Source organism: Oncorhynchus nerka, linkage group LG21, assembly GCF_034236695.1.
Source record: "Oncorhynchus nerka isolate Pitt River linkage group LG21, Oner_Uvic_2.0, whole genome shotgun sequence".
NCBI classification, from domain to species: domain Eukaryota; kingdom Metazoa; phylum Chordata; class Actinopteri; order Salmoniformes; family Salmonidae; genus Oncorhynchus; species Oncorhynchus nerka.
This window is the reverse complement of record NC_088416.1, coordinates 12,157,466-12,172,780: the sequence shown is the minus strand read 5'-3', so window position 1 is coordinate 12,172,780 and position 15,315 is coordinate 12,157,466. Positions and strand designations below refer to the sequence as shown.

General features: G+C 42.5%; 1 protein-coding gene across 1 annotated transcript in view; it reads right to left on the bottom strand.

Moving 5' to 3' along the window:
- LOC115103923 (striatin-like) overlaps positions 1–15,315 on the bottom strand; it is a 93,133-nt gene that overhangs the window by 6,273 nt on the left and 71,545 nt on the right. The window contains exons 8-13 of the mRNA XM_029624986.2: positions 8,870–9,013; positions 8,409–8,545; positions 2,902–3,077; positions 2,406–2,453; positions 1,975–2,096; positions 1,447–1,614 (exon numbers count right to left, since the gene is read on the bottom strand). Coding sequence (XP_029480846.1) covers positions 1,447–1,614; positions 1,975–2,096; positions 2,406–2,453; positions 2,902–3,077; positions 8,409–8,545; positions 8,870–9,013 — 795 coding nt within the window. The remainder of the gene's footprint in view (positions 1–1,446; positions 1,615–1,974; positions 2,097–2,405; positions 2,454–2,901; positions 3,078–8,408; positions 8,546–8,869; positions 9,014–15,315) is intronic.

Here is a 15,315-nt window from a genome sequence, read left to right as displayed (position 1 = left end):
CTGATTGATGAAGCCAGTGACTGATGTGGTGTACTCCTCAATGCCATCGGAAGAATCCCGGAACATATTCCAGTCTGTGCTAGCAAAACAGTCCTGTAGCTTAGCATCTTGCTTCATCTGACCACTTTCTTACGGACCGGGTCACTGGTGCTTCCTGCTTTAGTTTTTGCTTGTAAGCATGAATCAGAAGGATAGAATTATGGTCAGATGTGTCAATTGGAGGGCGAGGGAGAGCTTTGTACGAATCTCTTAGTGTGGAGTAAAGGTGGTCTAGAGTTTTCCCCCCTCTGGTTGCACATTTAACATGCTGATAGAAATGAGGTAAAATGGATTTAAGTTTCCCTGCATTAAAGTCCCCGGCCACTAGGAGTGCCGCCTCTGAATGAGCATTTTCCTGTTTGCTTATGGCCGTATGCAGCTCAATGAGTGCAGTCTTAGTGCCAGCATCGATTTGTGGTGGTAAATAGACAGCTACGAAGAATATAGATGTAAACTCTCTTGGTAGATAGTGTGGTCTACGGCTTATCATGAGATACTCTACCTCAGGCTCGCAAAACCTTGCGATATAATGCATCCACTGTTGTTTACAAATATACATAGACCGCCACCCCTTGTCTTACCAGAGGCTGCTGTTCTATCCTGCCGATACACTGTATAACCCGCCAGCTATATGTTATTCATTTCGTCGTTCAGCCACGACTCGATGAAACATAAGATATTACAGTTTTTAATGTCCCGTTGGTAGGATATACGTGCTTGTAGTTCATCCTCTTTATTATCTGGCCAATAGTACCAATGGCAAAGGCAGATTAGCTACTCGTCGCCGGATCCTTACAAGGCACCCCGATCTCCTTCTGCGATATCTCCGTCTCTTTCTCCTGTGAATGACAGGGATGAGGGCCTTGTCGGGTGTCTGGAGTAAATCCCTCTCGTCCGACTCAAGAAAAATGATTTGCCCAGTTCAAGGTGAGTAATCACTGTTCTGATGTCCAGAAGCTCTTTCCAGTCAGTAGCAGCAACATTGGGTACAAAATAAGTTACCAACAATGTGAAATATATATTTTTTAAAATAGCACGGCTGGTTAAGAGCCCATAAAACGGCAGCCATCCCCTCCGGTGCCATCTTCATCATGGTGTCGCGACCCCTAGTTTGGGAAACCCTGGAGTAACTCTATGGGGCAGATTGTAGGTCATTGTATAGCGTGAAATTACAAATATATTTTATGAGCTGATCCTAGAGCAGTGGCTATGTGGGACAGTCCGTGTAAGAGGGTGAATTTGGTGTTTTGTAAGCTGATCCTAGAGCAGACATGGTGGAACATTAAGTCAAATATGTGTGATGCATCTGTTTTATGAACGAATCTTAGTGCAGTGTTTGTGTGGGACAGCCAATGTAAGTCTATTGGGGGATCATGTCGTCGATCTGATCTGCGTTCAGCACCTCACCTCCTTTCTCGTTGAAGATGGCGAGTGCGGGGGAGGTGTTGGCAGCGTTCCACAGGCGCACAGTGCCATCCCCGGAGCAGGAGAGCAGGCGCTGGTGGGCCGAGCTGTAGACCACTCCCCACACTGAGTCAGTGTGACCCAGCAGCGCGCCCCGCAGCACCGAGGGCTCTATTGCAGGAAAGAGAGAGGGAGAGTTAAGAGAGAGAAGGAAGGAGAGTTATGAAGAGGAAGAGGTGGAGAATTAAGAGGTGGGGAGAGTTAAAAGGAGGGAGGGGAAAAGGAGAGAGGGAATGGTAGAGAACGAAAGATCATGTGGAGACAGGAAAAAAAACAGTGAAAGAGGAGGATGAAAGGAATGTCAGATAGAGAGTTAGAAGAGCGACGTAGTGAAAGGGAAAATAGAGGTGGAGAGAGGAAGAGTAAAGTGATGAGAACAGTGAAGAAATGAAGAGATGAAGAGAATATGAAAAAAGAGAAAGAGAGATGTACTAATAATCAGGGGTGTAGCTAAGGCAACTGGGGGAATACCATATGAGTCATAGGGGTCAATATTGGGGTTAGGGGTGTTCCAGCTCTGAATGGTTCCATCCACCCCCCCACTGAAGCACTGCTCTCCTGTGGAGCTCATGGTCACACACAACACCGCACCCCTACAGAAGACAGGAAAACTCATCTCATTATTAACTTCAACTTGTTTTGGGAAGACAAAACACAACACCGCACTCCTACAGAAGAAAGTGGCAATACCTGTTACTACAAAATTCAACACTTGTATTTTTTGTCATTGCACTTTAGTAGTGTTTTACTTATGCAAAGATACAAAGTATGTGAATATGTACATTTGATGGTTTGTATGGAATACATTTGATAGAACAAATTATTCATGTATACAAGAGTATCAGTCCAGCTGTCCAGTTATTAAAAAGGTTGGGTTATAGTGGATAAGGAAGATTACTCACCGATGGGCCCTGAAAGTATAGATGGGTTCCACATCTAGGGCAGCACACCTAGGAAGACAGACAGGGGACATAACTATCTTTGATGTACATATCCAACGAGCATACACAAACTAAAACCAAATGTCCCATAACAGCCATCAGAAATGTATAAGAAAAAGGCATAAATTAGCTATCGATTGCCTTTTTACTATAGTGCTCTTAACAATTCCACATGACTCTTACCCCATTGAAAGTGACCAAGTTATCCACTTTCACTACTTAAGTACCTGCTTAAAAGCATAACGGTCTTTGACTGGGTCATATTCATTAGTGCACACCGAGAGTTTCTTTATTACTATGTATCGCTCTCATCTTGGTCAGGTCGTTATTGTAAAAGAGAATGTGTTCTCAATTACTTACCTGGTTAAATGAAGGCAAACATTTGAACTGTTTGTGGTCTAGTAAATATGATCCAGGTGTTTGACTGACAGCAGGGTAGGCCTATGTGAACTCTTACTTCTTGGCGGGGGCGGTCTTCTGGAGGTTCCACAGTTTGAGGGTGTGGTCCTCGGAGGCAGTGACCAGGACGGGCTCCACGGGGTGGAAGGCCAGGCCCCGGATGGAGTCAAAGTGGCTCCGCAGCGTGAACTTGGGGTTCCACGTCTTCCGCAGCGCATCCTGACTACTGGTCACCTGAGTAAAATGGCAAAGAGTATTGATGTCAGTTGGAGATTTGCAGACAGATGTCCCCCATATGACAAACTCCTCCCTCTGCTCAAGCCATGTGGTTCCCTCTTGATTGTCGCTCCATCTGTTGGATGCTTGAAAGCCTCAAAATCACAGTCCAGACCTACTCTGTCATATAGCTGTTATTTGATTGTTTTTGTTTAGCTTTTTCAAGCAAGCAATATAGAAGATCTGAAAAATATTATTATTAGTATTAGGATTCAAGCCTTAGTCCTGTACAATAATGTTTCAGAAGGTATAGCAAGCTAGGAGTCACTAGTTTTGTCTTATTTATTTAAATTGACAAAAAGACACTTACGTAGTCACAGCTGACTTAAGGTTGGTTCCTGTTTGTTATGCAAGTTCAGTGGTGCTATGCTCTTTACCAAGCCTCTAAATACAGTTGAAGTCGGAAGTTTACATTCACCTTAGCCAAATACATTTAAACCCAGTTTTTCACAATTCCTGACATTTAATCTTAGTAAACATCCCCCATCTTAGGTAAGTTAGGATCACCACATTTTAAAAATGTAAAATGTCAGAATAATAGTAGAGATAATTATTTATTTAAGCTTTTATTTCTTTCATCACATTCCCAGTGGGTCAGAAGTTTACATACACTCAATTAGTATTTGGTAGTATTGCCTTTAAAATGTTTACCTTGGGTCAAACAATTAAGGTAGCCTTCCACAAGCTTCCCACAAAACAGTGGGTGAATTTTGGCCCATTCCTCCAAACAGAGCTGGTGTAACGGAGACAGGTTTCTAGGCCTCCTTGCTTGTGCACGCTTTTTCAGTTCTGGCCACTCCAATACCTTGACTTTGTTGTCCTCAAGTCATTTTGCCACAACTTTGGAAGTATGCTTGGGGTCATTGTCCATTTGGAAGACCCATATGCGACCAAGCTTTAACTTCCTGACTGATGTCTTGAAATGTTGCTTCAATATATCCACATTATTTTCCTGCCTTATGATGCCATCTATGTTGTGAAGTGCACCAGTCCCTCCTGCAGCAAAGCACCCCCACAACATGATGCTGCCACCCCCGTGCTTCACGGTTGGGATGGTGTTCTTCAGCTTGCAAGCCTCCCCCTTTTCCTCCAAACATAACAATGGTCATTATAGCCAAACAGCTATTTTTGTTTCATCAGACCAGAGGACATTTCTCCAAAAAGTACAATCTTTGTCCCCATGTGCATTTGCAAACTGTAGTCTGGCTTTTTTATGGCGGTTTTGGAGCAGTGGCTTTTTCCTTGCTGAGCGGTCTTTCAGGTTATGTCGATATAGGACTTGTTTTACTGTGGATATAGATACATTTGTACCTGTTTCCTCCAGCATCTTCACAAGGTCCTTTGCTGTCGTTCTGGGATTGATTTGCACTTTTCGCACCAAAGTACGTTCATCTCTAGGAGACAGAACGTGTCTCCTTCCTGAGAGGTATGACGGCTGCGTGGTCCCATGGTGTTTATACTTGCGTACTATTGTTTGTACAGATGAATGTGGTACCTTCAAGCATTTGGAAATTGCTCCCAAGGATGAACCAGACTTGTGGAGAACTACAATTTCTTGGCTGATTTCTTCTGATTTTCCCATGATGTCAAGCAAAGAGGCACTGAGTTTGAAGGTAGGCCTTGAAATACATCCACAGGTACACCTCCAATTGACGTCAATTAGCCTATCAGAAGCTTCTAAAGCCATCATTTTTGGGAATTTTCAAGTTGTTTGAAGGCACAGTCAACCTAGCGTATGCAAACTTCTGACCCACTGCAATTGTGATACAGTGAATTATAAGTGAAATAATCCGTCTGTAAACAATTGTTGGAAAAATTACTTGTGTCATGCACAAAGTAGATGTCCTAACAGACTTGCCAAAACTAGTTTGTTAACAAGAAATTTGTGGAGTGGTTGAAAAACGAGTTAATGACTCCAACCTATGTGTATGTAAATTCCGACTTCAACTGTATGTACGCAAAGTGCCCCTTGTGCTTGTCCACAGTAGATAGTCACTGCATATCCATTTAATTTCCTGCTTGTTAGAGCTGCAATATTTTAGTATGAAAGTTACCATACAAACTTTAATGTTATCTAATGCACACAAATCCATGCCTATTTTGAGATGAGTGTCCATCCTAGAAATATAATTAGAACATTATGGTGTCCTCCCACACAGGGTCCAACTGAGCAATATAACAGTCTCTTCAATCCCAACCTCATTCTGCATGCTAGCTCTCTACAGCAATACAACAGCAGAGTTCATTTCGCATTCAATTGATCTGGAGTGTGTGTATGTGCACGCATGTGCCTCTGTGTGTGCGCTCTTGCATTAATGTGTATGCGTCTAGGCGCGTGTTTGTGTGTGTGTGTCAATAAAAGCGAAAGTCAAAGCACATGCTAATCAGACTAGCCTGTATAAATATTGACATTTTGAAAGCTGGGGACCAGCCTCTTACATAAGCTTGGTTCAATTCTGTGGATTATTATTGACTTCAAGGCTTCTGTTTGCAGTAACACTCATTAGCTCAAAGCCTATGTATATAAGCACAGAGTTAATAAAGTAGGAACATTTATTCTGCTCATAAACCTACACTACCAATCAGCTTGATCCCAATTTTTACGCATATTCCAGCACTCCGGGGTGAAGTTCCCTAGGATCAGTTTCTCTTCCCCCAACCCTAACCTTCATCGTGACCAGGGAAAATGATAAACTGAACCAAGATCAGTATAAACTTCACTCTCCTCCTACTCACTCACCTGGGGTTCATACAATACAGTAAACCTAGGGTTTTCTCACAGTGTACACTTCGTACAAGTCTTATCTGTCAATAACTGGCTCAGGCTTTGAAAAATAGGTTGGATCTTTAGATAAATACAGTGCATTCAGACCTCTTGACTTGTCCACATATTGTTACGTTACAACCTTATTCTAAATATATATATATAATTCCATCAATCTACACACAATAGCCCATGATGACAAAGCAAATTTCAGCAAATGTATAAAATAAAAAAACGAAATATACATTTACATAAGCATTCCAACAGCGATTACAGCCTTGAGTCTTCTTGGGTATGACGCTACAAGCTTGGCACACCTGTATTTGTGGGGTTTCTCCCATTCTTCTCTGCAGATCCTCTTTAGCTCTGTCAAGTTGGATGGGGAGCATCGCTGCACAGCTATTTTCAGGTCTCTCCAGAGATGTTTGATCGGGTTTAAGTCCGGGCTCTGGATGGGCCACTCAAGGACATTGAGACTTGTCTCGAAGCCACTCCTGCATTGTCTTGGCTGTGTGCTTAAGGTCATTGTTCTGTTGGAAGGTGAACCTGAGCACTCTGGAGCAGGTTTTCATCAAGGATCTCTTTGTACTTTGCTCCGTTCATCTTTCCCTTAATCCTGAATAGTCTCCCAGTCCCTGCCACATGATGCAATAATGTCTGAAAACCTGTTTTTGCTTCGTCATTATGGGGTACTGTGTAGATTGATGTGGACAAGTTATTTAATCCATATTAGAAAAAGGCTGTAACGTAACAAAATGTGTAAAAAGTCAAGGTGTCTGAATACTTTCCGAATGCAATGTATATGGCTTTCTACTTTGTGTTCCAGTTTGGAAGCTCAAAGTTTCTAAATCTAGCTAATCAATCGATCTTCTGCTACACGGCAATGTAAAGCAGTAGATGTTTGCTGCCCCGAGGGACCTAAGTGCTGAAAGAGTTGTCCATGGGGCTCCACACTAGATGTCGACCAATTAATCAGAACGGACGATTAATTCGGGCCGATTTCAAGTTTTCATAAAAATCGGAAATCAGTATTTTTGGGGGGCAGATTTTTAAATATTTATTTGTATACCTTTACTAGGCAAGTCAGTTGCAATCTTACAGTTAACTAGTCCAACGCTCTAACCACCTGCCTCTCATTGCACTCCACGAGGAGCCTGCCTGTTACGCGAATGCAGTAGAAGCCAAGGTAAGTTGCTAGCTAGCATTAAACTTATCTTATAAAAAACAATCACGCAGAGTCGGGTATATGCAAACAGTTTGGGCAGCCTGGCTCATTGCGAACTAATTTGCCAGAATTTTACGGAATTATGACATAACATTGAAGATTGTGCAATGTAACAAGAATATTTAGACTTAGCGTTTCAAACATCACTCGCTCTGAGACTTGGAGTAGTTATTCCCCTTGCTCTGCAAGGGCCGCGGCTTTTGTGGAGTGATGGGTAACGCTGCTTTGAGTGTGGCTGTTGTCGATGTGTTCCTGGTTCGAGCCCAGGTAGGGATGAGGAGAGGGACGGAAGCTATACTGTTACACTGGCAATACTATAGTGCCTATAAGAACATCCAATAGTCAAAGGTATATGAAATACAAATGGTATAGAGAAATAGTCCTATAAATACTATATTAACTACAACCTAAAACCTCTTTCCTTGGAATATTGAAGTCTCATGTTAAAAGGAACCACCAACTTTCATATGTTCTCATGTTCTGAGCAAGGAACTCAAACGTTAGCTTTTTAACATCGCACATATTGCACGTTTACTTCTCCAACACTTAGTTTTTGCATTATTTAAACCAAATTGAACATGTTTCATTATTTATTTGAGGCTAAATTGATTTTATTGATGTATTATATTAAGTTAAAATAAGTGTTCATTCAGTATTGTTGTAATTGTCATTATTACAAATATTTGGTTTATTTTTATTTTTAAATCGACATCGGCTTTTTTTGGTCCTTCAATAATCGGTATCGGCGTTGAAAAATCATAATCGGTCGACCTCTACTCCACACACACACACAGCAGAAAATGTGATATGTGAATGCTGATGCCCACTGTACACACACACAAAAATATAATATGTGAATGCTTCTGCCCACTGTTTGGTGGTGGTGCCCTTTGATGTGATTAGCTGAATGTTGTTGATTGCTATGTCCATTTTACTTCATTTTTTTATGATATGAAAATAAAATTCCCTTTGGGGCAAAAATGGGTGTTGTTTTTGTCATAATAAAGGTTCTCATTCATTACTAGCTGCCTTGCCATTGCATCTGGCAGTGTTTGTTGGCCCGTGTAAGGAAGGACTGATGCCACACATGGTAGACCAGGCTGTCGGCTTTGTTGGTCACGGTCATGCTGCCAGCTCGCCCCCCTTACCCTTCCTTCCTCATCCTCCGTTCCCCGCAGAGGTAGATAATCATGTCGTAGGCCAGGCTGTCTGCCTCGTTGGTCACAGTGAGGTCTGCCAGCTTGCCCAGCCTCAGCTCACTCTCTCCTCAACCTCCCATAATCCCCCCAGAGGTGCTTACGTCGTAGGTCAGGCTGTCCGCCTCGTTGGCCACAGTGAGGCCGGCCAGCTCGCCCAGGCCTAGCTCGCTCTCCGCCGCCTCGTCCGGCCCCATGATGAACGACTTCCCTGACGTGGGCGGAAACGTCATGGCCTCCACTGGGATGGATGGATGGACAGTGAGATAGACGGACAGATGGACAGACAGACCAGGCAGAGGGACAGAGCCAGACAAACAAATTAAACAGGCAAATATACCAGACAAGTAAGTAAGGAAACATTTACAGACGGACAAAGGGACAAACAGAGAAGTCAAAACACTAAACGACTTCTACTGAAACATAATCATCATTGGTATTTGGGCCTATTAGATATGGTTCTGTCAATTTGTCAATTCAATTATTTACAGTCAATTAAATATATTTGGAAACTGTGCATTCTGTAAATTCAAACCCTTTGGGGACAATTAAGCTCACGTCTTACCTTCTTCGGGGTGGCCCACTTCATGCTCGTTGAGCCTGGGGACGCTGGGCCGGGATGGCGGTGTCACGGGGGGCTGCATGGAGGGGAGATCCTCGGCGTCTCGCAGGTTGGCCAGCATATCCTGCAGTTTGGACCGATTAGGCCCTGGGATGAGAATGAGGAAGATGAGAAGGTCATGGAGAAGGAGTAGAGACAAAGAAGGAAAGGAGAGGGAGGAAGAGGAGAAGTAGTAGTGTACAGAAAGGATCAGGAAGAAACAGAAACTTTATAAGATTGAAGTTTAGTTTAGTTTATTAATTCAACCATTTAAAAAAAATGGTTTCCATTGTGGTCCTCGAGACAAGATGGCTAGACAAGATCAAACACAGTATGGCAGTGAAATAATAAAACAAAAACAGAGAAGAAGAACATCTCATCATTCCAGTTACATCATAGGGGTTATTCATACAGGCACAGAAGATATCAAACATATTTTTACTTTATTTTTAAAGCTGCCCAGCGAGGACGTTGTTTTTATGGGCAGGGGCAACTCATTCCATTCTGAGGCTCCAGTACACAAGAAAGTACCTTTCCCAGCATTACTCCTGAACCTGTATAAGCACACATCAGCAACACCTGATCTGGTGCTGTGATTATGTGCCTCCCTAACACGGGGAAAGTAATCACTTAGATATCTGGGCGCAGGACCATAAATACTCCTGTAAACCAAACCTTGTCTAATCTGGGACACCCTAGCCTCAACAGGCAGCCAGTTTAGTTCCTGAAAGCAGCTCCTGCCTATGTGAGTACGTGGACTCACCTTCAATACTACCCTGATCAGCTTATTCTGGGCTATCCGGAGCTCCCCCTTCATAAGTTTAGATAAGCGCCCAAACCAGGAAGTACTAGCATAGTCAAAATGGCATTGAATGAGGGAAGTAGCTAGCACTTTCATGGAGTCCTTATCAAGCAGCTTTGACTTTCTAGCCAAAAATGTAGTCTTGGCATTAACCTTCCCTAGCACTTTATTGACCATGCTCACACCTCCCAAGCTTCCATCAAGGATACATCCCAAGTAGCTAACAGAGGTTTTAGTAGTCAGCACCTCACCCCTAATTCCACACTTTCAGACTATTTCAGAGGACCTACTCAATTTAGGTCTGGATCAAATAATAATTGCTTCAGTTTTCCTTAAGTGCAGAGATAGCTTATTATCTCCAAGCCATTTGCTAATGTTAGTAAGCTCTGTGCTAAGTACGCTCTCCAACATAGTTTTACTTTTGTGAGACACCAGTCATTCGCATAAAGAAAAAGACAGCAAGAACAAGCATCTTTCATATTGTTAATATACAACAAAAACAGCAGAGGCCCAAGCACGCTCCCCTGCGGAACGCCACAACTTGCATGAGACAGTGAACCATTAACCTCTACTACTTGCTCTCTTCCTGATAAATAGGACTTTGCCCAGCCTAGAGGGATACTGCTTAACCCCAGTGCTTCTAGTTTGGAGATTAGAGACAGTGGTTAACTGCATCAAAGGCATTCTGTAGGTCAAGCAGTACCATTCCACAGAAATATCCCTCACCAATCTCTTTCCTGATGAAGTCAGTCAAGTAAAGTAGACATGAATTAGTGGAGTATGTTTTTCTAAAACCAGACTGAAAATCATACATTAGACCCTGTTTGTTAACATATTCATACATTGCTCATGTACAACTCTCTCCAGGAATGTTGATGTTACACAGAGGATAGATACAGGCCTATAATTCCCAAGGTCAGACTTTATCCCCTTCTTATACAGAGGTATAACTTTAGCTTGTTTCATGTCCCTGGGAAGGGTACAGTGTTCAAGAGAGAGATTAACGATATACGTAATACAAGGGCCAATTTGCTCAGCAGAATCTATAAGAAACCTTGCAGGAATATTATCCAGGCCTGTGGCTTTAGAGCATTTAAGCTCTGCCAGCATACTGACTATGTTGGCTGTTGCTACCTTGCAAAATAAAAAGAGTTTGGCTGAACCCCTAACTCTACATAATACTTCTGGACTTGGTTGCTTCCATACAAACCAGAACTGGTGGGCAGCTTGCTAACCAGCTTGCAGAAGTAAAAAAAAGAAGAAAAAAAAGAAGAGTTGAATTCATTGGCAACCTCTGCTTTTTCATATACCATCTTCCCCCTGATGTTCAGTCCAATACTGTTTAATTTGTTTATGGTAGTACTACTATAGCCTAGTTCCTTAAATGATTTCCAAAGCTTTTTAGGGTCATTTTGGTTCTCAATTATTTTCTCAGCAAAGTAACCCCTCTTAGCTTCATCCATCCTGCTCCGTGCTTCATTTCTGTGACATTTATATTGGACAAAATCATGCTGCTCTTGAGAGTTCTTAAATATTTTAAAGGCCTTATTCCTTGCTTGGATAGATTCTAGAACCTCATGATTAAACCAAGGGCTAGATCTCTGCTTTACCCTGACCCATCTAATGGGAGCCATCACATTCACCACATCAAGGAATCTACATTTAAAGACTTCCCAGGCACTGTCTACCCCTACGCTATCTAGCACAGGTGACCAGTCAATTTTAACCACTTCCTTCCTAAACTTTTCAACAGAGTATTTTTTGAGACCTCTGATTCTAATGTTTTTGTGACACTTAAATATATCTTTAAAAATCCTCCTTGTGCAAAATGTAATAACATGATCACTGATTCTATATACTATTACTCCACTGTGCAATATTTTAGATATATCAGACACCAATATTAAGTCAATCATACTTTGCACTGTTTCACATATCCTGGTGGGATCTTTTATCATTTGGGTCAGAGCAAGTGATCTACAAAAGTGCATAAATATATTGTTGGTTGGGCTATTCTTTTTGCAGGCATCAGTATTGAAATCCCCTAACAAAAGGATTTCCTTCAACAGGGAATCATTACAATTTGACAACACAATTTCAAGACCTTCATAGAATGCATTCTTCTTGGGCGGCCTATAACACACCCCCAACAAAATCGTCTTGGTTTTGGGAAGGCAGATATCCAGCCAGGCAATCTCCAGATCAGCGCTTAAATCCGATCTGACGATAAAAGCAGATTGAACAGCAGGTCCATGGCTGATGCTTGGTGAAGGAGGACTTCGTAGCTAGAACATAGAAATAACTAATAGAAAAATGAAGGCAATTGAAGTTGGGAGGAAAGGAGAGTTAAGTCACTGACACTGACATACTTTCACAGAAAATAAAAAGTTGGAATGGTTGAAAAATACAGAGAAATAAAAAAGGAACCAGCACACATACAAAGACACAGGTGCAGCTGATAACCTATGACATAATAAAGACAGGTACAAACAAGACGAAGCGGGGATGGAATGTCTCAAAAGTAGAATGGTGCAATCATAGACATAGAATTACTAGAAGGGGCGCGCCCATTCCTACAAAACGAGGCCATAATGGGTGAGCCATGTCACCTATACGGAGTGTACCCACGAGGGTGCAGTCAAATTGCTGTGGTCTGACGGGCTATGCTCTTTTTAGTAATTATATTTCTATGGGTGCAACTTAAAACAGCAATGAGTAATGTCGACACAGTGAGAGGGTTAGGAATGCAGTACAGTGCACTTTTCTTATAACGAATGTGGTTATAGTGATCGACCACTTACAATAGTGATCAAATTATCCTGCACGGGTCTGATCACTGTGAGGGGAGGCAGTGTATTGCAAACCCATTGAAATGTTAAAACACAAACATGTACGCACAGAGCCACACACAAGCAAAGACAAACATGGAGAAGGGGTACTAGATGGCCGAAAAGGTGTGCCAAAACGAAGCGATGGGAGGAAGAGAGTGTCTCTAACGTGCCTGTTAAATATCATTTTTGCATGACATAGTTCACCTCAACCTGAGAGAGGAGCTCTTATCGCCAGAACAAGGAGAAAGAATGAAAGATAGAACGCAATGGAGAGAAAGAAAGAGAAGGGAAGGCCTGATAGACTTACTCTTCACCCCCTTTTGCCCTTGCGCTCCTTCCTGTACTGCTCCTTGAGTTGGGCTATGAGGCCCTGGTCCACGTCCCAGGCCTCAGGCATGGGGCACTGCTCTTCCTTCTCTACACCCGAGGGAAGGGGTTGGGGGGGAAGGGGTTGGGGGGACAGAAACCCGAGAAGCCGGTCAGTGTCCAGAACTTTCTTCTGAACCAGACCAAACGAAACTCAAATCCAAAGTGTAATGAAATTAAAGGTGGTTCAAGTGAAGATGGCTTCTTTAATCCTAATATCGCCTGTAAAATGTATTGCAGAGACACCTGCCTAAGACCCCCCCCCCCTCCAAGTGTGTTACCCCTATCGGAGCCGTGGTTAGCAAGTTTGCCTACGGGCTGGGAAATCTTGGTTTTAGACCCGCAATGTACAGTATGTTGCATTATCGCCATTTGCTGCGGTATGTAAAAAAAAAAGTGTGTGATGGAAATTCTTCCTGATACACTTTTTTTCTCCCACCGAGAGCCCCAAGTTCATGTTTTCTACAGGCATTTGGGCCTCTCTCAAAGCAACTATAAGGGGTTTGATGATGTCAACACATTGGGGTCAGCCAGGAAGAGAACGGTTCAAATTCTCTTCTCATACGACAACAGACAGGGATGGAAAGGGAGAATTGAGTCATGCCTGAGGGTTACAGTTTTTGCACCACTCGACATGGAAACATAAAAACACAAACGTACAAAACACAAAAATGGCCATTAAACAAAGCGTTTGGGGGTAAAAAAAAAAAAAAGTTGTAAAAAGCCAGATTGGCTTCCGACAAAACTAAATACAGCTGACATCAAATGTTTAATTTGATGGTTGGCAGCAATCCTGAAAATGTTTGCGTTAATGTATTCAAAAATATTAAATGTCAAAGAAAGCTGTGTCCTGCCAAATTAGGTGACAACAAAGCATATGGTGGAACAGCCGCCATGCCTCACTCAGTCTCTGCAAGGCTTTGTCCTTTGTGCCGCAACATCAATAGAAGCAAACAGCATACCAACGACATGCTAATGTTAAAATAATGCAAATAACATTCAATACCCCCCCCAAAATGCAATGTCATTCAATACCCCCCCCAAAATGCAATAACATTCAATACCCCCCCCCCCAAAATGCAATGTCATTCAATAACTCTGTCATGTTTTGAAATGTTCTATATATCAAAAGCAATAACCATGTAGGTTTTATAGCGTAAGCTGGCTAAAGAACAAAAACAAATCCCCCAAATAATTCAACAACAAAAAAAGTCTAATAATGTGCGGAGTTACCTATAAGCATATGAATATTTCTCATTTCAGATGCAGGCATGATCATATAATATATGGTAAACAGAACGGATATTATATTTTCCCTTCTATTTTCCTCATTGCAGCCCTCAGCGACAGATGTTTCTGGTTCTCTCCAAAATGGCACCCTATTCCCTATATAGTGCACTACTTTTGACCAGGGTCCATAGTGCTCAGGTCAAAAATAGTGCACTATATAGGGAATAGGGTGCCATTTGGGACAAATCATTGGTCTGTAGCGGCAGTGTGGGATCAAGAGGAGGTGGTGAACACAGAGCTGCTGATGACAACTCCGTTTCATAACTGATCAGCTAAGCGCCTCGCTGCCTCTGGACCTTTAATACCATCCATCCATTGCTGTGTGTTCAGCTCATGGCTTCTTCAATTATTGTTAACAAAGAAATGCGAACAACTCAGTTTCCCACGCAAGTTGACCTAATTATCCCAATAATACAAGATGTCTTTTTTTTTTAACAGTCACCATTATTTATATGAACTACTATTGAATTAAAGTATTTATAAAAAATAACTGGATTGTCAATGCATCAGACAATTTGTCATTTTCTGTGTTCTAATGTCTACACTAGCATACTACTTAGTATTTACTTTGAACATAGGCTGTCTTCAACTGGATCCCTCTGGCTTCCTCTGTCACACAACCAGTGGCGCCACAGCATCCTTCCTCTTTGGCTGAAAACTGACTGCTGCCTGACCTGTGACACGCTGACTCACTGATTGCGTGGGAATGCCCTTTGTCATAGAGTCGAGATAAACACATGACGTTGCTAGGTGACGGGAGTGAAGGGGGTTCTCTGTTAGCTGAAGGGGATAAGGGAGCTACAGTAAGCAGGTGGCCAGCTGTGTCTTTGTGTGAAGACTAGGTTAGAGAATACAGGGTCCTGTGTGGGTGGGCGACTGAGGAAAGGGTAGGTCCCCTCAGTGGAGACTGTTCTGTGGTCCTAGAGCTGGAAACCGAGTTACACTCAATGTTCCTGCTATGGCCCACTGGTCCTCCCTTTGGTCTACTGTCCTCTTTCTATGGCCCACCTGTCCTTTTTATGCTCTAGTGTCCTGAGAATATACATGACTGTCCCCACTTACTTGGCCACTGTCCTAATTATGATCCGCGGTCAAAATTTCCCCTTCACTGTTGACTAGGC